We start from the raw sequence: 27,996 nt of genomic DNA, 5'->3' as shown, positions 1-27,996 counted from the left end.
AAAAAAAATCAATCTTAACAATACTTATGATCTTTCTCCCTTTTGTTAATGTAGGAGTCCACAAAAGACATCACTTGTAGATAATTTAGTGAGGCAGATTATTTTTTAAAAAAAATATTTTAAAAATGTCTGAGATAGGTTTTGACTGCTGTTTCAAATAAATAGTTTATTTGACCTACTGGTAAGTTTTGAAATAATAAATGGCCTGCAGATTTGGTGTACCAGAGATGGTGAGTGTAATTGCAATAAATGTATCCCTATTTCCAATCTCTAGATGTCTGAGCAGCTTACATTCCATTTAAAAATTTTAAAAAAAATTAAACTCATGGTACCTACCATCATAAGAATACTGTTTTGTACATTCGGTAGTTATTAAGAGTAAACAAGAGTAATACGAAGTTTGCTCATTGTCTTCCAAGAAGCAAAACAAAGACTTTGGGCAAGCATAACATTGGTCAAGAAAACAAACTGATGCCTGGTACAGAAGAGTTCAGAATTCTGTGCTTTTTACCATCCCATAGGCTTTTTGTAGCTTGTACACAAGCTCCTTTTTCTCTTTTTCTTCCAAGAAGCAGGACTTTGCTGCATTTATATTCTGTAAAAAGAAGAAGGAGGCACGCCTGATCATATTCCATTAATGTGGGCTGTACTATTTTAAATAAATAATGTTTGTAATGTTTGTAATGTTTATTAACATTTGTAGGCCGCCCTTTTCCCTGAGGGGACTCAGGGCGGCTCACATAAAATCAGGGAGGGGAAATACAAACAATGACATAGACACATATAATAAAAGTAATAAGCAACATACATTCATCATTCGGGAGGGGCAACTATCCTTGTCCCCAGGCCTGACAGGCTAGCCAGTTCTTAAGGGCTGTGCGGAAGGCCTGGACGGTGGTGAGGGTACGAATCTCCACGGGGAGTTCGTTCCAAAGGGTCGGGGCTACTACTGAGAAGGCCCTCCTCCTTGTAGTTGCCAGCCGGCACTGGCTGGCCGATGGAATACGGAGGAGGCCCAATCTGTGAGATCTAATTGGTCGCAGGGAGGTAATTGGCAGGAGGCGGTCTCTCAAGTATCCAGATCCACTACCATGCAGGGCTTTATGGGTGACTAATAGCACCTTGAAGCGCATCCGGAGATCGACAGGTAGCCAGCGCAGCTCGCGGAGGATAGGTGTTATGTGGGTGAACCGAGGTGCACCCACAATCACTCGCGCGGCCGCGTTCTGTACTAGCTGAAGTCGCCGGATGCTCTTCAAGGGCAGCCCCATGTAGAGCACATTGCAGTATTCCAGCCTAGAGGTCACAAGGGCCCGAGTGACTGTTGTGAGTGCCTCCCGATTCAGGTAGGGTCGCAACTGGCGCACCAGGCGAACCTGGGCGAATGCCCCCCTAGTCACAGCCGTCAGGTGGTGGTCAAACGATAGCTGTGGATCCAGGAGGACTCCCAAGTTGCGAACCCTCTCTGAGGGGTATAAAATTTGACCCCCCAGCCTGAGTGATGGAATATTGGTCGAATCTTTGGGAGGGAAACACAACAGCCACTCGGTCTTTTCTGGGTTGAGCACAAGCTTGTTAACCCTCATCCAGTCCATAACGGCCTCAAGGCCTCGGTTCATCACGTCTGCCGCTTCATTGAGTTGGCACGGGGCGGACAGATACAACTGGGTATCGTCCGCATATTGATGGTATCTGATCCCGTGCCTACGGATGATCTCTCCCAGCGGTTTCATGTAGATGTTGAATAGTAGGGGGGATAAGACCAAGCCCTGAGGCACCCCATATGTTAGGGGCCTAGGGGACAATCTCTGCGCCCCCACTAACACCGACTGCGACCTGTCCGAGAGGTAGGAGGAGAACCACCGCAACACGGTGCCTCCCACTCCCACCTCCCGCAGTCGTCGCAGAAGGATACCATGGTCGATGGTATCAAATAGTTGACAATGCTGCTTTTAAATGCTATACTTTTATCTTTGAAAATGAATGTGTTTTTACAAAAGTCTAAAGCGGAGTTAACAAACATAAGGATGCCACAGATGGGGTTTTAGGCAAGCACTCTTCCCATTTAAAGCGCACCTGAAGTTGCTCAAATACTAAGATAAATTCATATATACAGCATATCTTAAGCCACATGCTGCAGATTTGACTACTTTTACATTGGGGCAAAGCAAATAAGTAACCCAGTAAAAAATTATAGACTGATAGCGCTCTTCAGAATCCAACATGCTGTTTGTTCTTCTGTTACGGCTACCAAAGATTTTTTAAGCAGTTAGGAGATGCACTGGCAGGATCCCAAAACAATAAAAAGTTTGAAAGTCCTATTACTCAGCAAAATGCTCTAAGGCTACGGTAATGCAAACTGAATAACACTGAGGTCATGGGATATTAAACTACAAACTTTGCGATCATATTTTGGTAGAGCTGTGGGGGCACAATGGTTAGAATGCAGTATTGCAGACTAATTCTGCTGACTGCCCACAATCGATCCTAATCAGTTAAAGGTTGACTCAATCTTCCATCATGTTGGTAAAATTGTTGGGGGCAATATGCTGGTTCTGTAAACCGCTTAGGGAGGGTTGTAAAGCACTGTGAAGCAGTATATAAGTCGCAGTGCTATTGCTATTGCTATTTTAGCCTATTATGTTGAACAACACCTATGCATATGCTTATAGTTCGGTATGTAGTACCAATCCAGAAACTTCAACTGATTTTAAAACAGTTAACATATGGTGTTAACAAGTTACATCTTCTAATTTTGAAAGCAATTAAATTGGTGTTAAACTTAGCCTTTCATCTATTGTAGAGCGCCATATAAATTGCGAAGAGCCATGGAAAACACTATATCAATAACTACTTTTTTTATTAACAATCCAATATACCAAAACAAAATGTCTTTGAATATGCAGAGATTTATCAGAAATAGGATATGATTGCTAGGATACAACAAAAACAACCACAATAAAGTATAATATCATCTGAAATTAATAAGAAACAATAGTGTGCTAATGAGCCTACACAGTTTTTTGAGCATTAATTTCTTAATTAATTCCAATTTCTTAACTATTTCAGATTAGGAGTAAATAGATCCCAGAGAACTGTGAGATTTTTTTAAAGACAAGTTGTCAGCTGACAGTGTTTGTGAATACATGAAGGTCCATATGGAATACAGAAATGACTATTTATTAACAAATACCTTGCCACAATGAGCATATGTTTACATAAGAAACCATTACCCGAAGGATGTATTTAAATGGTAATAATATTAGCATTTCTCTACAAATGAAGTAGGTAAAATGTCCCTTCTGTTCTCCACAGTACGGTCTTCATGTGACCATCTTGTTTGATGCCTATATTTCTATCTCTAAAAAGCTTGAAAAGATTAACCATATCTACATCTGCAATTTCAGTTTATTAGGAAGATTTTACTTTAAAACAAACAGATCAAAACAAGTCAGACATTACAAAAAGGGCAAAGTATTGCCAATATGAAAAACAGATCAACTTACCAATTTCTCAAATTCCTGTTCTGTAAATTCCATGTATTCTTGAGTAATTCTATAGTCTGTGTTAATTGTGGATCTGAAAATGAGTGGATCATCTGAATTCAAGGAGTAATTTGCACCATCGTTCTTAAATCTGGAAAGACAAAAATGAAAATGTTAAATGATTTATTATCCATGGATAGAAATATAGTATATAGTAAGCTTTCCTACTGCATTTTGCTACACATTTACCAAAATCTAAAATGGTGCTTCTCTTTTCAAAATATTTTATAACAATTTCTTGCAAATTCAAAAAGTAATCAAAAGGAAATGTAAATGAGCTGAAGTATAATTTATCTGAAGTAATTATAGTAATAGCAATACTTACCTTTTAACGGGATGTTCTTTGAAGCTGGTTTTACATGCTCCAGTGAGATAACTAGACCAAGGACAGAGCTATATATTTAAGCAGAGAGAAATGAAGATGCTCAATATAGATCTTTTTAAAAGTGTTTAATGTGAATAAATATTTATTAAATTAATAAAATGAAAATCCTACTTGAGAGTGAATGTTTTCTATAAAAAGCTCATAACAGCTGAGAATAATTCTATGCATAGATTCAGACCAAATAATTCATTTTGTTCATCCTGAAATATTGTTTATAAAATTACCTGAACCACTTCATATAAAGTGAACATATGAACTGAAAAATGCACATGATCCATTTGGTATTATTAATCTGTACCACTGCAGTCAATTTCTACAGACTCTTCGGAAAGATTATGGAATAAACTACACCTATCTAATTAAGAATGGACTGTTGTCAGTTGTAAAAAGAACAATTAATGCCAGTTAAAGGATAGTTAATTCAAAGATTTGAGATCAGTCAGATACAGACCAAGAACCAAGTCATGTTTGTGAAAAGAGTTCATTTACACCTTTTGTTTGCAGTAAAATGCAACAGTATGAATCTGACATTCATCTTATCATTCTAGTTATATATGATGGCTCTAACATGTGGCTTTGTCTCTTGGTATCAAACTATAGACATTAATACACTTCAGGTGATATCCCCAAAAGCAAAATAAGAAGACATAACATGTTAATATAGTTTTCTTTCATTAAGCAATCAGGTTTAACATAGAACAGTATATTTATAACCTGCCGTGTGACAAATAAGGAATAGGCTTACATTATGTATATCTTGTACATAATGCAAGCATCCAAAAGTTGACTCACTCCCTGTCAAGTTGTAGGTGTCAATGAATCTCTAAATGAATCTAAACTGACACACCCTTTACATAATATTGTATACAGTGAGACCTTGGTATTCAACTGCTTTGAAACTCATCAAATTTGGTATTCAACACATTTTGACACGAAAATTTTGTCCTGATACTCCTCATTTGTTTGGTACTGAATGCACAAGTTAGAACTTTTCAGTGTTAGCTGCTTTATGATTCACTACAATATTCCTTATGGGAAATTTTATTTGGTACTCATTGCGCCTCCCAGAATCAATTAACAACAAGTACTGAGCTACCACTGTAGACTTAAATGCAACATATTTGCATTTAACAATTGCACTTTCTGTGCTGTTGCTTTCCTGTAGCAAACTGCAGGCCTAAGAAATCAATCACCTTTGGAGGCCTTAAAAATGTTAATTAAGCAATGTATCCACAGGGAATAGTATCCCAATTTGTCCACTTGGCATTTTCACTATTTACTTATTTAATCTTATTTCTTATAAGAAATAAAGAGTGGATTGCAAAACTAATGGAATTGGCAAAGGTAACAAAATTGATTATTTTGATGAAAGATAAAAGTTTATTTACTTGGTTTTTACTCGAGACTACTTTTGAATTTTTTGCTTGAGAAAGATAAAAATGAAGTTTTAGAATTTGATAATTAGATTTGTTGAGATTATAGAAATATTGGTATACTATAATTATTCAATATATAGATTGTATATTTTAAGGTTTATGGTTAAATTTAGAATAAGGAGTTCTGTAGTTTTGGGGAAATTTGGATTTAGTTTCTATACTGTTTATATGATGTTTTTGTTATAATTTAGAGTAAGCGGTTACTATACTTCATATTTGTACTGAAGAAGATTCAAAATCCTTTTTATGTTCTTTTTCTTTTGTCACTTTTTAATTCTCCCCCTCTTTAATCCCCTCCCTCTTCTTTTAACGTTTTCTTTTTTAATTTGTATTTTATCCTTTTTTGAAATTACAGGCTTAGAAGTTTTTTCTTTTATGAAAACTGATGATATGCATGCTGTATTGCAAAATAAATTTCATATTAATTCAAACCACAAGATTTTACTTCCAAAGAAGTTCCTCATTCAAGCTTCAGCTTTTCCAAGAAAGGCAGAAAAAAGCAGAGAAATGCAGATTAGTGTGCTGACTCAGTATTTAACAATTTTATCTTTGTCTTTAAAAATTGTTAAGGAAGTACATACAGAGATTTGTAGAAGATATTCTATTACCTCAAAATGTACATTTTGTTCCAACAATTGTTTGTAAAGTTGTTCATCCTCAAAGACGTGGTAGCCATGGCCAATTCGTTCTGCCTTAAGAATGTTGACTGCCTATAGTGATATAAAGGGAAAAAAATAGGAAGAAATTACTATTCGCAGATTAATACCTCTACAATTGACACATCAATCCCTCAACAACAAAGTTAGATGGTGTTTAATGAATATCTAATACAAAATCGTAAAGTACAGTGTAAGATACATTTATAGCAATTCAAGAGTAGAGTATACATGAGCATGCCTTAGATTTACATATTACTTCCTTTTAATATTATTCCCATACTCATTTTTTCTTGCTAAACCTGAATTTCTCTTATGTAGAAATTTACAAATGATAGATTTTATACTCCAGATTATAACCTCAAACCATTTTTGCATAAACTTAACAAAAAACATAGCAAAGCTTGAGTAGTTTAAAATGGATGGAAACCATTAACTGATTTCAAGAAAAGGGCCAACATTGTAAGTAATGTCTCTGCCAGTAGGATTTGGGCATTTATAGTTTGTCCCGTATAGCTGGATTTTTCTAATTCTTATTTAGACAGAAAAGAACTGAGCTACAGTGTTCTGTAAGGTACACCTTTGTATAACGGAAAATGATGGCAACATTATTTGCAGTCTGATTCTAGAAAATCAAAATATATTATTTGGTTTAAAAAAATAAAAGCAGAATTTTAATATTAAATAGAATAATGAATGGAAATGAAGGGGTACTACTTAATTAATGATTAAGAAACAATTTGGGGCACAGATTGAATTCATTGGATGACAAGACATTTTGCAAAACCATCCTAATTATTTATGCTATAACAAAAGAAATATTTAAATTACCTCTTCTTATCTTTTACCTCTTCTAAAAAAAATTGAAAACATTTTTTTTGTTAAGCAGTCCTTACAGGATTTTACAATTTTCTACATTAGTTCTAGCTGGCAGCTTTCCAGATGACACACAAGTTATATGGTACTATTTCCTACCTCTTTGATGACTTGGGATGATCCAACCTCTCCGGCATGAACAGTCCGATGAATACCAGAGCTTTCAGCTTCCTGAGCAATAGGAAATAGAAACGGTAATTTGCAAAACATAAGATAACACATTTTTGACAATTGTATCTGCTATTTCATATTCTGTTGGTAGTGAACATGGAATTGCCAAACAAATCAATCCTACTTAGAATTGTTTTTGCTCTTAAAGAGGAAAAATGATTATTAAATTGAATGCAAAGCTCAGAATGTTGATAGAGCCAGTGCTGTCCAAAGACGTCTCCATGGTCATATGGCCGACATGACTAAATGCCAAAGGCGCACGGAACACTGTTACCTTCCCACCAAAGGTGGTCCCTATTTTTCTACTTGCATTTTTACATGCTTTCTAACTGCTAGGTTGGCAAAAGCTGGGACAAGTAATGGGAGCTCACTCTGTTACGGGGTGCTAGGGATTCGAACCGCTGAACTGCCAATCTTTCTGATCGACAAGCTCAGTGTCTTAGCTTAGTTCTTCATAGACACAGACAATTTGTATTCAGAGACAAAAACTCTTGGGATAGTCACTGGTTTGTCTCTTCCCTGTTGTCCAAGCCAAAGAGTGGGAAGGGAAGAGAAAGTAGGCTGGACTTTTTCTCAGCTCTGCTAGAAAACCAGAAAATTGAATTGTTTTGAAAGCAACTGGGATAAGAAAACCTGTAATTCTGATTCCATTAGAGTTTTATTTCCCTTCTGTATAAATCGAAGCCCATTATGTTTCATTAATGTCATGTCTTTTTAGATTGTAAATAGAAGGAAATGGATTCTAAGTGACCTTGGAAGCCTTTCCTGATCAAAAACTAAAAGGATGAAATAGAAATGATAATAATGAACCATTTGAAATTGTATGGATTTTTCAATCACTCAAGAGGGCATATGTAGAATGGTTTCTACAGAAGCTTTTCTGAAATGAAGCAGACAGCATCTACCCAAAGTACTATCCTAGCTTCAGTGTGATAAACAACAAATCACTGGTTTCAGTCCCACAGTAAACTTTGAGTTGTCACTAAATGAACTGTTGTAAGTTGAGGACTATTTTCCTCACAGCAACAACCCTGTAAGGTGGATTGGGCTGAGAGAGAGTGGCTGGCCCAGAGGCGCCCAGCCAGCTTTCCTGGCTAAAGTGGGCCTTGAACTCACGGTCTCGTGTTTCTAAATTGATAGTTCATAGGAGAAAATATCAGCACGTTTGAATGATTAAAGAAAGAAGATTGATATTTTTAATACTTTTGAAAACTAATACATCAAAAATTAACATGTAATTCAACTTTTCTCTATAGGAAATAAACACAAGATACTGCATGCCATGAAGGCCACATTAAAACAATTTGTGTCAAGGAAGTGTTTTGAAAGGATGGCTGTCTCACCCTGAATAATCATTACTTAGGAGAGACTGGCTAAAGATAAATAGGTTACTCTCAAATGTGGGAAAGTAATTTTGAATAAAAAAACCTCTACTCCTCCTAGTTCAAAAGATTAGGTTTGTCCCAGGTTCTTACTGATGGGACTTGGAAAAGGAAGAGAAATCCATTCATTAAAAATAATGTGACCAAAAAACAGTAGAGCACTTTTCAGGCTCTGCCAAAATCTGGAAAAGTCAGGCTGTTTCAAGGAACAAAAAGAAGGAAAGGCATGTGAAAGCCAAAGGATTTCTCATTTTTAAACAAACACAACCCTAAAACGTATCAGTAAGATGCGTAAATAGAAGGGAAATCTAAAACAGAGGAGTGACCATATACATATTTTCCTCAGAGTTTTAACCAGAGATTTTTCAATTCAAGGCTGAAACATTACTTGTAATTGAAATCTGGATATTGTATTACACATGGGAAGTAGAAATTTTGATCCGAACAATGATTTGGAACATTAAATATTGCTGAAAATAAGAGAATGATTGGTCCCGAACTACTCCCTTACTGGGAATCTTAGGCTGATTATAAAACTGAACATACTTTATAAGCTTCTAGGTGGCCTGAACAGTCAGCAATAATCGATTCATCTCCAGCTAAATCTATAGCAACCACTGTATCGTTCCAATACTTCTTACACAGTCTCAGTATTTCTGGCGACCAGCCTGGAAAGGAAAACATAAATAAGGATCATTTTTTAAAAATTTTGGCAGAATCCAAGGTCTTGCTTAAATAAGACTTGTAATCATTAATTAAAAATAGTTATACATAAATGACACTTTTATTTTGTTGACTTTCCCTTTGACAACTTCTGTGGAGATCAAGCAAATGTTGTAAATAGCGGAATGGCCACAAAGAATTACAATGTTTAAGATACTTTTGTTTATTTCTGGTTAGTTTTTATCATTTCAGTATGATTGAAATTTCTAGAAGAGTTTGAGGACTCTCCATAAACTATGCTACAGTGTAAAAGTATTACATTTTATCACTTCCTAGAATTTCTAACTAAATAATATTTCAAGGAAAGCGCATAATCATACCAAGGACACGGAGATTCATAATCGTGTCACACAGTTTTGCATGCTGTGCAGGCTTGGTACATACAAGATAGAATCAAATATATCCAAACTTATGCACTGTTGTCAAAGCGTAACTTTTTCTCCACTGAAAGGTTATTAATTTATGAAGTTTTATATATAATTTTAAGGTAACAAATATATCTTTTCTCACGTTGTTTAATCTTCAATTAAAAATTATTTCACCAATACTCTAAAACAGAGGAGTAGCAAAATAACAAAGTAGTTCATATAATAGCTAATTATAAAAGAAAAAATATACAGTATTACAAAGAGTAATGCAACCAATATAAATTGACCACAATATAAATTATTGATATAGACTACAAACTGTTGATAAATAATCATGAGATTAATTGATAGTGGCTCACTGTACAAATGCAAGCCTTTATTCAAAGGAACACATTACCATTAAATAAATAATTATCTAAGCTAGAAAAAATATTCTCTGGAGAAAATATTTCTGGAAATCTTATTACATACTATTACATAAAAGTGCAACTATTACTGCCAAATTGAAGTTCTGAATAACTGGAGCATATGTAGGGTTATAGCAACAATCAAATAAGAAAATAATTTGTAGATTCCCTTGACTCTGGAAATAAGATTTAGTTCAGTAAAATTATTCACTCCAGTCACTGAAACTTCCATCTTTTCAAGAAAGAAAGATAGGAATTTCTTTCTTCAACTAAATAGATTGATAACTCTGTCCTGGCATTTCTCATTACATTCTATGTGATATTTATACATGTATAGACATATAGCACATAATGTATCTAGAAATAAAGCTGTTTCCAAAACTTTCAGATTGACAACCTAATTCTGAAAGGTTGGTGTACCAGCATCCAGCAGATTATCATTGCAATCATTAGATATATTGAATTGAGTTATAGGGGCACAACTAATTTATCAATTAGAATTTTTAAGGAGCAATGTCAATAACCCATTACTACCCTGTTTTCCCCAAAATAAGACCTCTCCGGATAATAAGCCCAATTGGGCTTTTGAGTGCTTGCGCTAAAATAAGCCCTCCCCGAAAATATTGCAACACAACAGCAGCATGAGGTGACCATGCTCGCCACCTCCTGCGCCTCAAAAATAATAAGACCTTCCTGAAAATAAAGCCAAATGCTTATTTCAGAGGTCAAAAGAAAATAAGACCCTGTCTTATTTTCAAGGAAAGACGATACATAGAAGCACTAAGTAAACTGGCTATATTCCAACACATGCCTTTTGTTCAAACAAGGACCTCAAATGAATGTGTTTCAACAAATGTGTTTTAGGATAGAGATGTGGGGGGAAGGCAAGGTCACAAGCAGTGTTATGGAAGAAGAGAAAGGAAATCACTGGGAAGATCAGAGGACAGACAATTGACCAGCTGCATATATTACAGCAGCCACATGGCATTAGCCTTCCCATTACCTTTCTTTCACCATCATCTCCTAGTCACTGTGTCTAAGATCTAAATTGGGTGGATGGACAGGTTGGCTAGTTGGATACGCTGTGCCTGAATTAAGGGTGGAGATGATGAGTAAGTGATTTATCAGTGGCTAAATTTGTCTAGCATAGCCCTTTGGGGAAAAGTGATGTAAAGATCAGTGGGTGTATCTGCACAAAAGCATGTGGAGAAGAGAAGCATAAAGAGCCTTGCCCTATTCATCCTACAAGATCCCAGCTGAAACCTGGAGCAACTAAGTTTCTTATTTCAGTTCAGAGCCATTTGTTTTATTCACAAAACTCTTTTACATCATGCCTACCTTTTAATGTGGAAACACCCACGAGCAGGTTCCAAATTCATTTATTTATTAAATTTAAACGCAGCAGACAACTACAGCTTCAATCCTAAACATCAATCACAACTTTTATGCTGATATATGAACTACTGATTTCAATATTGCATTAGGAAATCTTGCTTTTATCTCAACTAGGGATAAATAATATTCTTTGCCTAAATTACAGAAGGATTTAAATCTGAACACTCAATGTGGGGAGGGAGGAAGATGGAGAAAAGAAAACAGAGAGCGCAGTACTATCAGTAAACGGTTATACATTACATGGCTTGTCACGCATGCAGCAGAGAATAGACTTGACTTTGATGTTGAAATCCTTTTCTCCATCTTTTAATCCTTGATTAACACAGTTAACGACGTCATCTGGAGTAACATCTCCCCTTTGAAAAATAAATAATCAGTGTACTATATATATTAGATAATTAATTGTTATGAATTTGTTTATTGACATGAACACATAATAGATATTAATAATCATATTGCTAACATTATCCAGCTTTATTTATTATGGGGCAAATAGTTTCTTTTCTACATGGAGATAGCACTCACATTTCAGATAAGCTAATTAACAACAAAATATAGCATGCCAGGCTACCTTGGCAGGAATTTAAAAACCAAGAGGAGCAGTAAATCTTCTAGACTCCTTTAAGCTTCCAAGAGGTTTCCCTACAAAACTGGTTTGAGCTAAGTTTGCAGTTAGTTTTCAAATAATGCTTCACAGTTCTATCTAAACAAATGTAACTGTTGTAAAGTTCTCCAGAAGGGTCAACTTACTATGTGTAATTTTATACATAATGGCCAGAAGGCAAGACAAGAAACTAAACAAGGAGAGAAACAACCTAGAACTAAGGAGAAATTTCCTAGCAGGTGGAACAATTAACCAGAGGAAGGGTTTGCCTTCAAACATAACTGGAGGCTTATAAGAAGAAACTGGATAGCCATTTGTCTGAAATGTTACAGGTTCTCCTGCTTGAGAAGGGGGTTGGACTAGAAGATCCCCAAAGTCCCTTCCAACTCTATTATTTGGTTATTCTGATTATTGATCCCACAAAGTGAGAAATTAGAAACATGAACTAGTTTAAATCCTTTAAAGTACTAGATTTAAACTGGACAGTAAAGCCATAAAATACATCCCCGTATTAATATCTTATTAATATCATAATATAATGCATCAATACTGGAGAAATATTTATAGTTGAAAGAAGTTCACAAGATTGGAGCATAAAATGCTTAATCTTAGTTGCACTGTGTTTATATTTTTTGTTTGTCATAATAAATGATAAAACAAATGATAAAAAAAATATATTCATGGAAATTATAGTATTGTTAATCAGAGCTAAGTACTGAACCAGAAGAACAAAATAGTAAAGAAATGTCCACTTTCTAGTGAACAAAGTAACTCTATATCAGTGTTTCTCAACCTTGGCAACTTGAAGATGTCCGGACTTCAACTCCCAGAATTCCCCAGCCAGGCTGGCTGGGGAATTCTGGGAGTTGAAGTCCGGACATCTTCAAGTTGCCAAGGTTGAGAAACACTGCTCTATATTGATCTCTTATATGCTATGAAAAATTAAAAGATATGCAGAGTCATTATACTGTCAACATCAGTATTGCATGTTCACTGAATACAAATACAGTGTGCCATTAGTCACAAAACTGCAAAGTCACCTGCCATCCAGTAAAATTTAATTGCTCCTCTTAGAATACTGTAATTTATATCTTTTTATTTGTGTTTCCAGGGATGTGAACTTCAATTCCCAGAACTCTCAGCAACTGCCTGGGAGATGAAATAGGAAGTTTCCAAGACAAGGAAGCATTATCTTATGCATTTAAACAATAACTCACTTTTTCTGGTTCCATGGGATTGGATCTACTTCACAATTGGCAAGAAGATGAGGGCAGTACCTCACCTCAACATAGATCACACCCTCCTTTGCTTTCATCTCCACAAATTCATAAGCAATTTTTCGTATAGCTTCTCGGTCACCACTGCAAATAAAAAAGCTTGTTTTAGAATAGTCTTGGCTAATTCAGAATCTGTAAAACATGGATCTGCAGAACTATAAGAGTACCAGGAAAGAAAGTTCTAAAATAGTAGCATACTGTTTGCAACTCTAATGTGTCCCCAACCAAAACAACAACATAACCTTCCCACCTGCAATAATCTGACTTTTCAAAGAAGTTTGGTAGTATATAATAAAGATCATACAAAAAGATCAAGATTCTGATTCAGATCCAATCCCCAAAATGTAATGCAATAAGCTATATTTACAAGATTATGAAGGGAAAATATTTTCCTTATTTGAACATTATCTAAATAGATTCAGTTAATGGGAAAGTTCGGAATATTTAAAATTCCAGATAGTTGAGACATAGAATCTTTCCAGTCCTTTTTGCATCCAAGTCCAATAATTTTCCTCTAACACATGTACAGGTCCCAAGTCACATGTGCCTAGAATTGAGTAAAAATAGTTTTAATTCCAGTTGTGCAAAAGAGCCACACACAAATGTATAATCAGAAATTATTGGCACTATTCCTTGCATCAATTCTGATCTGGAAACAGGACATTGTGTACTGCCAATGTTCTTTTACTGTCCATTAAAATCTGTTGCTTATGATTGCGTAAATTCTAAGAATGGCATCCAAAATCTATGAGACTGTTTCGAATTAGTACTTTGGGGAGAAAAATGAGCCAACAATGTCAATATTAAACCAAGTAATGTATGGAGTGCCAAGAGATTTATGGACCCCAAAGAAATAGGCCATTTGTTCTTCCCAGTTTTTAAACACTTTGTGTTCTGACCCAGTTCCCCAAAACATGACAAACCCTCTGAAGTTAACTCAAATATTTCTTTATTAGGAGCCCCGCAACCCAGGGAAAAAGTCCCATCATAGGCTAACAAGTCTGTCTGTCCAGAAGATGAATAGTTGTCTTCCATATCTATTCATCTCTGCCCTCTCCCTTTTATCCCCAGAACTAGGGTGGGGCTTCGCTAGTAGCAGTGGCTCTTCCTTCCCAAGGATCGGCTCATGAATTTCCACTGCTCTCCTCTCCTCTGCCTTTTGGGCATCTGCGTGTCAGGCACTGGACCCAACTGTTCCTCCTCTTCCTCGTAAGCCACCTCCAGACCTGGGAGCTGTTGACTCTCCATCTGAGGGCTGATGGGTGGTCCAGGCTCCACCTCTGTCTCTCTCTCTCTCTGCCAGCTCCACTTCCTCTTCTTCCTTGGAGCACTCAGATTGCCTTAATGCTGGCCCTGATTCCCACTCTTCCTCTTGCCCTGATTCAGCTGCTGGAGGGGCTGGAGGCCAACAGGACACAACACTATGCCTCATCTAAATCATTATTAGCGTTAGTACCCAGTGCTAGTGTTAGTCCAAAAATAACAAAATACATGATTTTGATATTTTTTTGTATGAGATTCACAGTCATGTGTTTCCTCTCACATCTCCTTTCTCCCCTCAATTTCTCATCTTAGGCCTGGATTCTCAAAAAGTCATAATTTGTCTATTGTAAACTAGTATTAAAACCTAGGTTTCAGAAATAGTTGCCCCATACAGATGAAACAGACTTTAATTGCCTGAAAATCATGATAGAAGTTGGTATCAGGGACAAAACTGATATATGAAACCCCAAAAACATTACCTGGTGTTCTATCTAATCTAATTTGATTCAATGCAGACAAACTCATTTTTATCAAAATGCTATTTCTCCTACCCAATAGACCTGCCATTTCTTCATTTTGCTCTTAATGTGTGAATGAATATAATAAAGACTGTCTTAACTACCTGAATTTTCTTCTTCAACCCTTCCCCAAAAGATCGCCTTCAGCTTTATAGCCTATGAATGCTAAACTCAACTTTAAGAAATAACTACAAATTTAAAGAGCACAGACGGATTCAAATGCCATGGAAGCTTCAAATAGAAAATACAAACATCTACAATTTTAACTGAATTTATTCAATAAAAACTGCATATCCCCACAATCTCCCCTTCAACAGAAATGTATCCCCGAGTAAGCATGGAGAGCACTTTAAATGTTTGAAATGCTGTCTATCAGAAAAGATGGTTCTCTCAACTGATTGTGGATTTTAAACCTATAACCCCAGTCAGCCTGTTCAAAGATAAGGACAATGGAGATTAAAGTCCAAATATCTGGAGGGCACCAGATTGCCTACTCCTGCTCTATATAAATGCAAAGTATATTTTCGTATTTGCTATAATCATATCTTCTAGTAAGAACGCTATAGTATGCACTTTGGAGCCAATTTATACTAATATACCTGCTATATGAATTTGTTTGGATTCTTAAGCCAAGAGCACAATTTGTTGAACATTCACTGTCCACATTGGAACCAACTGGATATATAGTGACAGTTGTGAACCTGTGAGCTCAATTCTCCTTAACCAAAATCCCACCATCATTTAGTTCAAAGTTTAAAGACAAAAATATTCCTCTGCTTTTCTATAGCAATTTAAAACAGATAAAAATGCCATGTAAGAGAAAATTTTCATGTGGTTAATTCCAGACTTGTGGAGAAAGTAGGAGGAGGAGGAAGGAGTATCAGTTCTGTTCGCTGCACTGAGTTGTTTATAAAAATAATGAAGATGTGATAAAAACTAAAATAATATAAAATCACAAACATTTTGTTACAGACGGTGTTTCTCTAGCAATACAAATTGGGACATTATATACATTAAAGCAAGAAAATGTGTAAGGAGGAGCATCCAATTTTAAGATTGCACTAATCTCAAGGTCACAGCAAGCAGTGCTCGCTTCGGCAGCACATATACTAAAATTGGAACGATACAGAGAAGATTAGCATGGCCCCTGTGTGGCGCAATACTGGAAGAAGGAAGATTTGTCTACTATTCAAGAATGGACATTAAAAGTAACAAACCTAGCAGAGATGGCTAAAATATCAGCATATCTCAAGGATCACTCAAATGAGAGATATAAACTGGAGTGGAGAAGATGGATTGATTATATTCAAAATAAATATGGGATTAAGAAATTCCAGATAGTTTACGACTGAAGAAATAAGGAATGATATAATCTGTTTAGAGTTAGCCTAGCAAAGAGGAGTTAAAGCTCAAATGAAAGATGATAGTAACTTCCTTTAAGTTTATTTTAGAAAATCTTTGTTAAAGATTTATACCCTGTATTTGTTCTGGGAAGTCGGGGGAGGGGGAAGGTTGGGGAGGTGGGGTTTGGGTGGGGAGGGTAGGGGGAGGAGGTAAACATTTGTAAAAGTTTTTTTTCCTAAAAAATTTCAATTAAAAAAAAAGATCACAGCAAGTTGTGCTGATCTTAAGAAATCTCTTGTGACAGCAGAAGTGCCTATATGGCTTCAAGAAATTTTTAAATACCCTTCAAAACTATTCCGCTTACATGGTAATTGATAAGCATAGAGGATTATCATTTACCAGTGAGTCATGTACAATAGATTAATGTTCTCTCAAATGGAACAATGGCATTGATCTTTAAGCAGCAAATTAGATGGGGGGGAGGGGAGAGAGAGAGAGAGAGAGAATCAGAGAATGCATAAATGCAAATACATAACACACCCAGAAGCTAATACAGGCAGGCAATAAAAAAGGATAAGCTTGACGTAACGGATTGCTAACCTAGCAAAATGAATATCAGTTTTTAGATATCGAAAATCTTTTTTACAATAAGTAAATTGGAACAAATTATTTCACTTACGCAATAGCTGGCATGTACAAATCAAACTTTTGAAGAAAAGCAGTGAGACATCCTGGTTTATCACAAGTAATTTGTTTCAGAAGGCCGTCTGTTGTATCTGCAGGTAGATGTATTCCTCTTTTTCTAGGAATTTAAAAAAGTTTGTATATCAACTGCTGAAATTAATTTAGGATTAGTTTTGAACAGTCATTTCTTTTGTGAGTGCGTATGCTGATAAAAAAACGGAATAGTCAAATAGCCCTGGCTAACCATTATATAATACTTTTTAATGTATCCCCAGCTAACTTCTAACCTTAAAAATGAAGCATCCAATAAAATACGTATTTCCTTTCTTGGTATAACTTTGTTGATAAATTATATCCATGCACATCAGATGTTTCCTGAATCTTAATATCAATTCTATTGTCTCATTTCCTCGTGCCACAAAATGCTTTAATAAATGAAACCGCCTTACTATTAACTCACAAACAGGAATTTTTAAGCTTTACACATCAGTATAAATTTCCATTAGAGTAGTAACTTTTTAGTTACTGAAATTATATTATTACGCAACAGCTTCCACTGGGATATAAGCCCTCACTGCCTCACTGTTTTCCATTTTCCTAGCATTTTGCCCAAAATTTGTGATACAATTGTTTTATTCATAAATGTGCTTTTTTCATGTTCAGAAGTTTTAAAACAGTCAGATATAGTAGTGGAGTCAGATCCCAAATTTTTGCATCCTATTCTTTCCTAAATTTCAGATTTTTCCATCTATCTTAGGTAAGGTAAATGTTCCCCTCACATATATGTGCTAGTTGTTCCCGACTCTAAGAGACAGTGCTCATCTCCTTTTCAAAGCCGAAGAATCAGCGCTGTCCGAAGATGTCTCTGTGGTCATGTGGCCGGTATGACTAAATGCCAAAGGTGCACAGAACGCTGTTGCCTTCCCACCAAAGGTGGTTCCTATTTTTCTATTTGCATTTTTACATGCTTTCAAACTGCTAGATTGGCAGAAGCTGGGACAAGTAACGGAGCTCACTCCATTACATGGTGCTAGGGATTCGAAGTGCCAAACTGTCAACCTTTGTAATCAACAAGCTCAGCGTCTTAGCCACCGCATCTGAGAAAATGATAGAAGAGATTATTGATACGATGGGAACCATGATGCCCACTTTTAAGTAGATTATACAGATGAGTAAATATAACTATGACTACATCATTAATTTACTTCCTGAAATAAAACCTGGTTGTTCTACCGTGTTTCCCCGAAAATAAGACAGGGTCTTATTTTCTTTTGACCCCTGAAATAAGTGCTTGGCCTTATTTTCAGGGAGGTCTTATTATTTTTTGAGGTGCAGGAGGCGGCGAGCATGGTCACCTCATGGCTGCTGCTGTATTGCAATATTTTCAGAGGTGACTTATTTTCAGGGGAGGGTTTATTTCAGCACATGTACTGAAAAGCCCGATTGGGCTTATTATCCAGGGAGGTCTTATTTTGGGGAAAACAAGGTAGCTATATGGAATTTTACTTCTAAATTCATAAATCAACAACATCACATAAGAAATGGGATCAAACATCAAAATGTTTCCCTTTTAAAATTTAAACAGAATAATTGAGAGACAGTCTGCAAACAATATTGATTAATGATAAAGTACCAATGGCATGGTTGCTTTTTTTTTTAAAAAAAAAAAGAAGACCCAGAGTTGTTAACTTACTTGCCAAAGTGTAGAATAGTTTCTGGTTTAATGGCTCCATCCAAGTGGACATGAAGTTCAACCTGCAAGAGATAAAAAGTTATATAAGTCTTATTGTAATTAGCCATCTAATTTTCACATTCAGCTGCATTTTCAGTCCCTTATAACAAATGTGTTCTCCACCTTTTATCCAAATGCAAGCGGTTTGAAAATTTGATGAAAATTCAAATAACCTTGTGAAATAACATTCAAAACAATAACAAAACCCTCTGACTGACTTACACATAAACTGCCTTTGCTTGCTGAGGTGGTCTGAACAGAGGCTGATGACTATCCAAGACATTTCCACAGTCATATAACCAGCATGACTATACAGCAAGGTGCAGAGAATGCCGTTACCTTCTCACCAAAGTGGTACCTATTTATTTACTCGTATTTGTATGCTTTCGAATTGCTAGGTGAGCAGGAGCTGAGGCAAGTAATGGGAACTCACCCTGTTGCTCAGCACTCGGGTCTCAAACCCAAGCCTTCAAGCATTCCAGCTGACAAGCTCAGCGTCTTTGACCACTGAGCCATTTCGCCTTCTTTGTACCAATTTATTGCATTTTGAATTTCCCTGAGGAAATCAAGATATGTGATCTAAGCTTCATTCATACAATAACTATGTTAAGTACCTGATCACTAAATCAAGACAATATATGTCCCCCAAATTTATCCTGTAATCGAAGAATTGACATACTATATTTTATTATCTGTCATCTTGAACTAATATGAAGGCAGCTTTAGTGACATACATTATTGAAAAAATGTCTTTCCTCTTTTCATTCCTTTCACTCTTGCAGAGAGTATTTGCAGACTAGAGAAAATATTCTGATGAACATGTAAGTAATATCCAATCCAGATGAATTCTTGATTTCCTATTACAAGTGGTCGTTCACTTATGACTGTTCATTTAACAACAGTTCAAAGTTATGAGGGCCTTGGGAAAAATTAATTTACCACCTGTCCCTGAAGTTATGACCATTGCAATAGCCTCACTGTTATGTTATTACAATTTGGATATTTGGCAACTAGCTTGCATTTACAACTAGTTGCACCAATATCAATTGGGGAAGCTAGTTTTGCTTAACAACTATACTTAATAATCATCGTAAAAATGGTAGTAAAATCAGGTCTGGTAATATGATGAGTTGTTTACAACATACGATGGCAATACCAGTCCCATTTCTGATGGTAAGTTGAGTACAACCGTTATATTAATTTTCTATAAATGACACCAAGAAACATATACAAAGCAGGACTAGTGATGATAGAATTGATTTTTCATAACAGTGCCAAAGGTGTGATAAAATATACAGAATTCAGAATTATGAAGGAAGTTTCTGGGAAAAGATCTGTTTCAATAGGTTTCAGATTAATATGTACAAATTAGAATTTTTGTTATGTCAAAAGAATAAAAAGATTTTCCAAAAATAATATATATATATAGCTAAAAAGAAAAACTATGCAAGGGTGTATAAATTGTGTGAGAGAAAAAGGTAGCCTGCATATGATACAAGCAGTACCCTGTTTTCCCGAAAACAAGACCTCCCTGGATAATAAGCCCAACTGGGCTTTTGAGCGTATGTGCTAAAATAAGCCCTCCCCCAAAATATTGCAACACAAGACCAGCCATGAGGTGACCATGCTCTCCACCTCCTGCACCTCAAAAATAATAAGACCTCCCCAAAAATAAGTGCTTATTTTGGGAATCAAAAGAAAATAAGACCCTGTCTTATTTTCATGGAAACATGACACTTTTGACATTCCTGGATTGAACACCAGCAAATAGGCAGCACTGTAAGAAAATTCTTGAATTTACTAATGGAATTATCATTAGGCTTTCCAGCTGGCTTCTAACTTCTCAGTTATAATCAAATGATCTCATATGAATGACATGTACTTTTGAATTTGTTTTACTAAGTCACCCAGCTGGTTGGACTACAACTCATAGTCTCAGAGCTTCTAGGCCAGCACTTTAACCATTAGGCCACAATGGCTTTCTTACACGCTCATCAGATATACAGAACGTTAATTTACATATAAAACATAGATATCTTACATATAAACCATGTCGGTTATTTCATATATTGTCACAGTATTGAGGAAGCCAAGCCAAATCTATCAAGTTAAACAATACTAATTCTATACAACGTTATGTTCTGCTTGAAAGATTTTAGTACAGTAACAAGCCCACAATCAGTCTACAACTGAATACATATCCAGTTTCTAATGGAGCTTGACACTCGTAGAGTTCCACTCAATAAGAATTACATCCAGTCTTTTTATAACTAAAATCAAGAAAATTTCATCAATTAACTGATATACTGAAACAGTATGGTTTCTAATTAATTAAAGGAGAGCTGCCAAACGTAGAACAATATGATCCCTTTAGCCTGCCCAGCAAATTATCATGAGTCTGCTTGAACATTTTTAGAGAGAACATGCAGTTTAATAGTATATGAAGTTTTTGTATATTAATTCTACTAACAAAAAGGTGAGAAATATTGTACATTTTTGAATGCATGAATTGCCCAGTTATTTGATCTCTCTACAAAGGAATAGATGATTGAACACGTCAAAGTTAGGAAACTATTTAAATGAAATAAATGTGACACTGCTCGTTTCATTGTTTTCCAATGGAAGGAAAAGATACAAAATTTCTGGCTGTAGTTTGTGTGTACATTTACTTGGGACTAAGTTCCATAAAGTCCACCAGGGACTTTTAATTATACATGTACAATTTTAGGATACCACTAGAGAAGGGATCTCCAACTCCCGGACTTTGGCCCAGTACCGGGCCAGGCCCGTTCGGAACTGGGCTGTGGGAGCAGCCCATGAGAAGCGCGCCTGTGCAACTCCACTTGCACAAGTGACGGGTGAGCAAGCATGCAGCTCCATTTGTGCAAGTGGCAGGTGCATGTTCCCACCACTTGTGCAAAGGAAGCTGCATGCATGCTCACTCATCACTTGTGCAAGTGGAGTTGCACACACACATGCCTCACCTGCTACTTCTGCAGCCCAATTCCCTCCCTTCCAGTCCAGAAAGCCAGAAAAGTTGGAGACCACTGCCCTAGAGAATGACAACTCTTTCTGGAATGTTATTTAATGATTGAAAAAGAGTATATCTTGTCTAATATTCACTGTAATTGTACCACAAGATTGGTAATTTATCTGACCTCACAATATCATTACCAGTCCTATAATGCTTCTTTACATAAAGCTGATGTACCAAACCTATGCACACATCCTGGATCCCTTTCAGTCGGGTTTCAGGCCTGGTTACAGCACGGAAACTGCTTTTGTCACGCTGATCGATGATCTCTGGCGAGCCAGGGATAGGGGTCACCCCTCTATCCTTGTGCTCCTTGACCTCTCAGAGGCCTTCGATACCATCGACCATGTTATCCTTCTGCGACGGTTGCGAGAGGTGGGAGTGGGAGGCACCGTCCTTCGTTGGTTCTCCTCCTACCTCTCGGACAGGTCGCAGTCGGTGTTGATCGGAGGACAGAGGTCGACCCCAAGGCCCCTCAATTATGGGGTGCCGCAGGGTTCGGTCCTGTCCCCCCTCCTATTTAACATCTACATGAAGCCGCTGGGTGAGATCATACGCATGGGATTAAGTACCACCAATATGCGGACGATACACAGCTGTATCTGTCTGCCCCGTGCCAACTCAGCGAAGCAGTGGAAGTGATGTGCCAGCCTGGAGGCTGTTAGGGTCTGGATGGGAGTAAATAAGTTGGCACTCAATCCAGACAAGACCGAGTGGCTACTGATGTTCCCTCCCAAAGATTGGCCAAGTATTCCATCTCTCAGGCTGGGGGGTGAAATTATACGCCCCCCAGAGAGGGTTCGCAATTTGGGAGTCCTCCTGGATCCGCAGCTGACTTTAGAACACCATTTGTCGGCTGTGACCAGGGGGACCTTTGCCCAGGTTCGCCTGGTGCACCAATTGCGACCCTACCTGGATCGGGAGGCCCTTCAGATAGTCACTCACGCCCTTGTGACCTCAAGACTGGATTACTGTAACGCGCTCTACATGGGGCTGCCCTTGAAGAGTGTTCGAAGACTTCAGCTAGTCCAGAACGCAGTCGCGCGAGCGATCGTGGGTGCACCCAGGTACACCCACGTTACACCTATCCTCCACGAGCTGCACTGGCTACCCATTAGTCTCCGAACTCGCTTCAAGGTGCTAGTCGTCACTTATAAAGCTCTACATGGCATCGGACCTGGGTACCTGAAGGACCGCCTCCTGCCAATTACCTCCCATAGACCGATCAGATCGCACAGACTAGGCCTCCTCCGGATTTCATCTGCCAGCCAATGTCGGCTGGCGACTTCCCAGGGGAGAGCCTTCTCTGTTGCAGCTCCAGCCCTCTGGAACGAGCTCCTCGTGGAGATCCGGACCCTTACTACTCCCCCGGCCTTCTGCAAAACCACTAAGATTTGGCTGCTCCGGCAGGCTGGGGGGCTGTTGAAATAGCCAGCCCCACGGTAACTATGAATGTTGTGCATTTTAAATTGTTGTTTGTCTATTTGTCTATTTATCCCCTTCCCTTGTTTATTGTAAGCTGCCCGGAGTCCTTCGGGAGTGGGCGGCATACAAGACCAATAAAATACAAATACAAATAAATAAATACATGAGCAAAAATGATCATCTCATTCCAAATCTTTTAGAATACATAGGTTGAGATTGATTTGTTCTTTTTAAATTAGAAATTAGGTAGCACATTTTTACTGCAGACTCAAGTCCTTAGTTCATCAAAAGAAGATGCCTAAGTCATAAGGTGATGAAGAGGCAAATAGTTTAGGTCAGTTTATTCACCAAGGGACTAGTGTAACAGAGTGAGGAAAATTTGAACATATTTAATTATGCATGCATAAGATTTTAACTCAGTTTAACTCACACAGGAAAAAGATTTAGCTACCATTTATTTTTCCTGAAAAGGCTTGGTTTCAAATTAAAAGGATATATGACGTAAACTGGTGGCCCCAACCATTTGGGCATCAGGGACTGATTCCATGGAACAGTTTTTTCATGGATTGGGGGGGGGGCATGGTTTTGCATCCTGCAGATGGGGTTTTGCTTGTTTGTGCAGCCCGATTGCTGGCATGCCACGGACTGGTGGTGGTCCATGGACCAGGGTTTGGGACCCCTGATGTAAATGGTATAAACTTGAATTCAGAATACCTTTGAACTGTTCTGCTAATGGGTTAATTTCAACATTATAATTGTTCAAATATTTGGAGATATTTTGGAAAGATAAAGACGGTAGTCTGGGAACTCTAAGAAAAAAGAAGAATTGTGTGTATGTGGGATTTTTCAGAACTTCCGTTACACCACAATTCCTTCTACAGACAGAAGGAAACTTTTATTTGCAGAACATACATTCAGAACACACTTTAGAGTTAATTCTCTTTTGAACTGATCAGCAACTGAAAATGGCTCTAGTGTTTAAGATGGAATTGAAACCAAAAAACAAAGTCTCAGCTTAGAGAAATATAAAGAATGAACAGAGCTGCAGGGTAAAATAAGGGTAGAATATAGAATATTGGGATTCCTCTTCTCCCACAAACCAGTTTATTTGTGCCTTTTTGCATTAAAATCACCAAAATACAATTTTTTACAATCTGTGCTGGGTACCACATATTTAGCATTCTAAGAAAGTCAATTTCCTAAGGGAAACAACTGCTCATCTTAATACAAGTTTGAAAGTTTCAGTATATAATTTTCATGATTCAATTGCTGGCAGTTAATGAATTTTTCTATGAACCAATATGGGACCAAAGACTAATAATACACTTAGATATTTTAGCTAAAATACATGAAGTGATCAGAACATCTCTAAAACAAGGGTAGAGGAGGTAGGGTGCAAATGGGAGGTGTAATTGTGGACTGCATGCATAGATACAAGATTTCAATCTATAGTAGCATCTATCACTTCGGACCTTTTGCCCCACCCCAGTTAACTCTGCAGGAGATACCAATGTTTATAAATTTTGTCTGTCCATAATTGTCAAGAATTTTCTACTGGTAGATGATATTACTAAGTCTGTGTGAGGCAGTTTTTTTTTTTTGTTGTTTGTTTCTAGGATACATCAGCAATTCTGACAAGTTCTTTTTTTTTAAATCTCCTTTGAGTCAATCTTATCTTCCAGCAGTTGTAGAGACAAGCCTCTGCAATTTCCTTGGCAACATTTTCAGAAGCCATGGAGTTAGGTTCCCTGGAGCTGAAAGAAAGGTTGATTTGCCTAAACGTGCCCAGCTGGCTTCTGTAACTAAGGCAGGATTAAAACTTGGGTTTCCCTGTTGCTAGTCCAACATTTTAACCACTAGAACTGGCTCTCTAGAATAGCCAAATCCATAACCTGGGTTAAAACAGATAAAATCAATATAACAGATCATACATTCCACAAAGCATTAAATATAAAAAAATAAAATATATTTTCAACTTTATTACTCATTATGACAAACCAGATTATATCAATAACATATTTCCACCATAACATAAAAGCCTGTAGCCCAGAATAATGTTCTCTCATTCAAAATTACATTAGATTTAAATAAGATCAGAGCCAAAACGTATTTTATAAACCTGAGGTGTTCTTGATTTTTGTTAAATAATTGGATTAGTTTCACAAGAACCTGTTTGGAAATAATTAAGCAGATTCCAGCAAATGGTTTCAGCTTTATCAGTAATGCACTATATGGATTAGAGCCATATATTTGGCAAAGAAAAATATAATGTCATATAAGTAAAATAGATGTAAAAGCTGTCAATTATTACAGCCAACATGAAAGGGTTATCACGTATTTTATGTTAAATGATTTAACTAGGAACTCAGTTCAAGTTATGGATTGACCTGCAAAACTGTCTTTGGCCGACTATATTAGCCCATCCCACCTGGTCAGGCAGGGAGGGTATGCTGTGGACTCCATCAGTTAAAGACTTTTGACTGGCAGGGTCCAGGAAGAAGCCTGCTCTGCCATTGTCCCCACCCTTTGGAACATTCTCCCCCACCCAGAGATGAGGTGGGTCCCCCCTCTCGCGGATGTTCAGAAACGTCTGAAGATTTGGTTCTGCCAATTCACTTGGGGCTCAAAGAGGAACACATAGCCGTGAGGTTTGTTAGCGCCTTTATGGCCTCCACTGCCTTTTTTTGTTTTTATAATTCTATTTCTGTCTTAACTGCCCGCTGTGGGAATAGATTAACATTTTTTATATTTAATTGTACACTGCTGAGTCGCTCTGCTAGTGAGATAAGTGGTTTCCAAATTTGATAAATGAATAGAATAAAAGACTCAGAGCTGCCTTGAACTGTGAGATGGGTGGCAAATAAATGTAAGAAAAAATGTTCAAATAATGCACATAAACATATATCTTTGAAACATCTATCCAGATAGTAGTTTAAGAGTACGTAATAGAAGCTACTAAGCCAGACTATCCTATGAGCATTTAGAATTTACACTGTGAAATGTAAATGCAAAAATTCTTACATACACCAGTTTTGTAAATGCCTAGTCAAACATTTAGGTATCAGTGGCAAAAATAATTCAGTTTTCCTCAAAAGTGAATATTTAACATTGTCATTCACTTGTGTTTTTCAGATAAGGCCTGGAGAGATAAAGTCAAACTTCATTCCAGGTGATTTCAACACCACAATCATCTTGGCAGCAATGCATAATTCCTTGTGGGATTTTCTTTTTAATCTCCCAGTCTAATGTATAACCATATTTCCTAGCGGTGTCTCATCCAAAATTGATCATAGACAGCGCCATCTTAGGAGAAAACGATTACCCATTAGATGTTGCTACCTGACTGGACAAAAGCTAGGGATCACATAATAAAGATAATTCTTTAATTAAACAGGCAGAATTACTGATGAAACAAGAAACTGCAAGAGAGTAAAATGATGAATAGCTGAGGGAAGTGACAGCAGAAAGACAACAGAGGCAATGAAGACAGGAAAGAGATGAAATGTCAAAGGGTGAAAAATATATAATGTAAGCAACTTAGGCTAATTAAGAAGGATGAGATAGCAATCTTAAGGCGTTGTTGTCAAAAGGATGGGAAAGCAAGAGTTAGGCTGGGGACAATCAAGTGTAATTTGGATTATCTGATTCAGACATTATTGGATGGAGCCAGCCAGTACAAAATACAAGGTAGTCCTTGACTTAGAAATACAACTGAGCCTAAGATTTCTGCTGCTAAGTGAGACATTTGTTAGGTGAATTTTGCCCCATTTTACAACCTTTCTTGCTACAGTTGTTAAGTGAATCACTGGATCTGACTTTGCTTGTCAGAAGGCCGCAAAAAGTGATCACATGATCCCAGAACACTGCAACCGTCATAAATAGGAGTCAGTTGCCAAGCGGCTGATTTTTGCTCATGTGACCAAGAGGATGCTGCAACGGTCGTTAAGTATGAAACACTGTCATAAACCACTTTTTTCAGTGCCATTGTAACATGCTGAACTGTCACTAAATGGACTGTTGTAAGTTGAGGACTACCTGTAGAAGGTCAGGTCCATCCAGCAGTCCCTACTCCACCCTGAATAGGGACGTAAAAAGGGAGCGTTTGATCCAGTCATGATGACCCTTGAGCTGCATTTCTGGCGGAAGGCGGATCACCATTAAGTCGGTGGGAAGAGGCTGATGAGCAACGAGGAAAATACGCGGGAGGGAAGCGCTCCTCGGAGTTGTGGAGTGGACTCAGGCAGGGGAAGCCGGGATAACAAGCAGCTCTCCAATTACAAAGAAATAAGCCCCCGGCGAATCACCGGAGAGCAGAAAGGGAAGTCTGCAGCTTTCAAGGGAAGACTAGCGGGGTTCTCTCAGCGGGCGTTAGCGCCTCCAACTCCCCGCCGAAGAAACAGCGGCTCCTCGGCGTCCAGGAGAAGCGCCAAGTCAGACCCCGCACCTGCTGCTCACTCACCTTGGGCTTATCGAAAACAGGCGGGTCGCGCTCCATGCTGCCGCCGCCTCTGACTGCTGAGTTAGCCAGGATTCCTGTGACTGTACCAGCCCGTCCTGTCAGGCTTTTGCAGGGATGGCTCCGCCCAGCGATCGCTTCCGAGGCCGGGCCGCCCGCCCAGTGGCTCTCCGGGAGCTGGAAGCGTGGCTGGGGTGAGAAACTATTTGCTTTTTAAAATATATAATATATTTTCGAGTGAAAAGCGACTCTGGGGGGCGTGCAACAAAATTATAGAACAATAAACTCTCCCCGCTCTTTGCTTCCCCGCCAAGC

General features: G+C 37.6%; 1 protein-coding gene and 1 non-coding gene across 3 annotated transcripts; one reads left to right on the top strand and one right to left on the bottom strand.

The window, feature by feature from the left end:
* On the bottom strand, positions 1-27,912 carry ADA (adenosine deaminase). Of its 2 annotated transcripts, none has more exons than XM_087720406.1 (11): positions 27,685-27,912; positions 18,728-18,789; positions 17,030-17,152; positions 13,166-13,309; positions 11,585-11,700; positions 8,998-9,119; positions 6,998-7,069; positions 5,975-6,076; positions 3,871-3,938; positions 3,507-3,636; positions 1-595 (listed from the first exon to the last, which is right to left on the bottom strand). In XM_087720406.1, exons 1-11 carry the CDS (start codon positions 27,718-27,720, stop codon positions 491-493), a joined length of 1,080 nt encoding a protein of 359 aa, XP_087576532.1. In that variant the 5' UTR covers positions 27,721-27,912; the 3' UTR covers positions 1-490. The 2 variants fall into 2 exon arrangements, with proteins under 2 accessions (XP_087576532.1, XP_087576533.1); XM_087720407.1 differs by lacking the exon at positions 27,685-27,912 and adding an exon at positions 27,261-27,472.
* LOC148044724 (U6 spliceosomal RNA) lies at positions 16,092-16,196 on the top strand. The gene has a single exon (XR_015697423.1). It is a non-coding gene; the product is annotated as a U6 spliceosomal RNA (small nuclear RNA).
* Positions 27,913-27,996: the final 84 nt, after the last annotated feature.

Source organism: Thamnophis sirtalis, unplaced genomic scaffold (assembly GCF_051295495.1).
Source record: "Thamnophis sirtalis isolate CommonGarterSnake01/CBP01778 unplaced genomic scaffold, rThaSir2_p1.2 scaffold_7, whole genome shotgun sequence".
In the NCBI taxonomy this organism is placed as follows: Eukaryota; Metazoa; Chordata; class Lepidosauria; order Squamata; family Natricidae; genus Thamnophis; species Thamnophis sirtalis.
This window is presented reverse-complemented; position numbering and strand designations above follow the sequence as displayed.

Bases quoted from the DNA above. Each gene is read 5' to 3' on its own strand.
- ADA (XM_087720406.1), bottom strand. From the start codon at position 27,720: ATGGAGCGCGACCCGCCTGTTTTCGATAAGCCCAAG. The intron at 13,310-17,029 runs GTAAGTGAAATA...TTTTATTTGCAG, and splicing joins TTGTACATGCCAGCTATTGC to TGGTGACCGAGAAGCTATAC. The intron at 11,701-13,165 runs GTGAGTTATTGT...TATTTTTCAAAG, and splicing joins ATCCCATGGAACCAGAAAAA to GGGAGATGTTACTCCAGATG.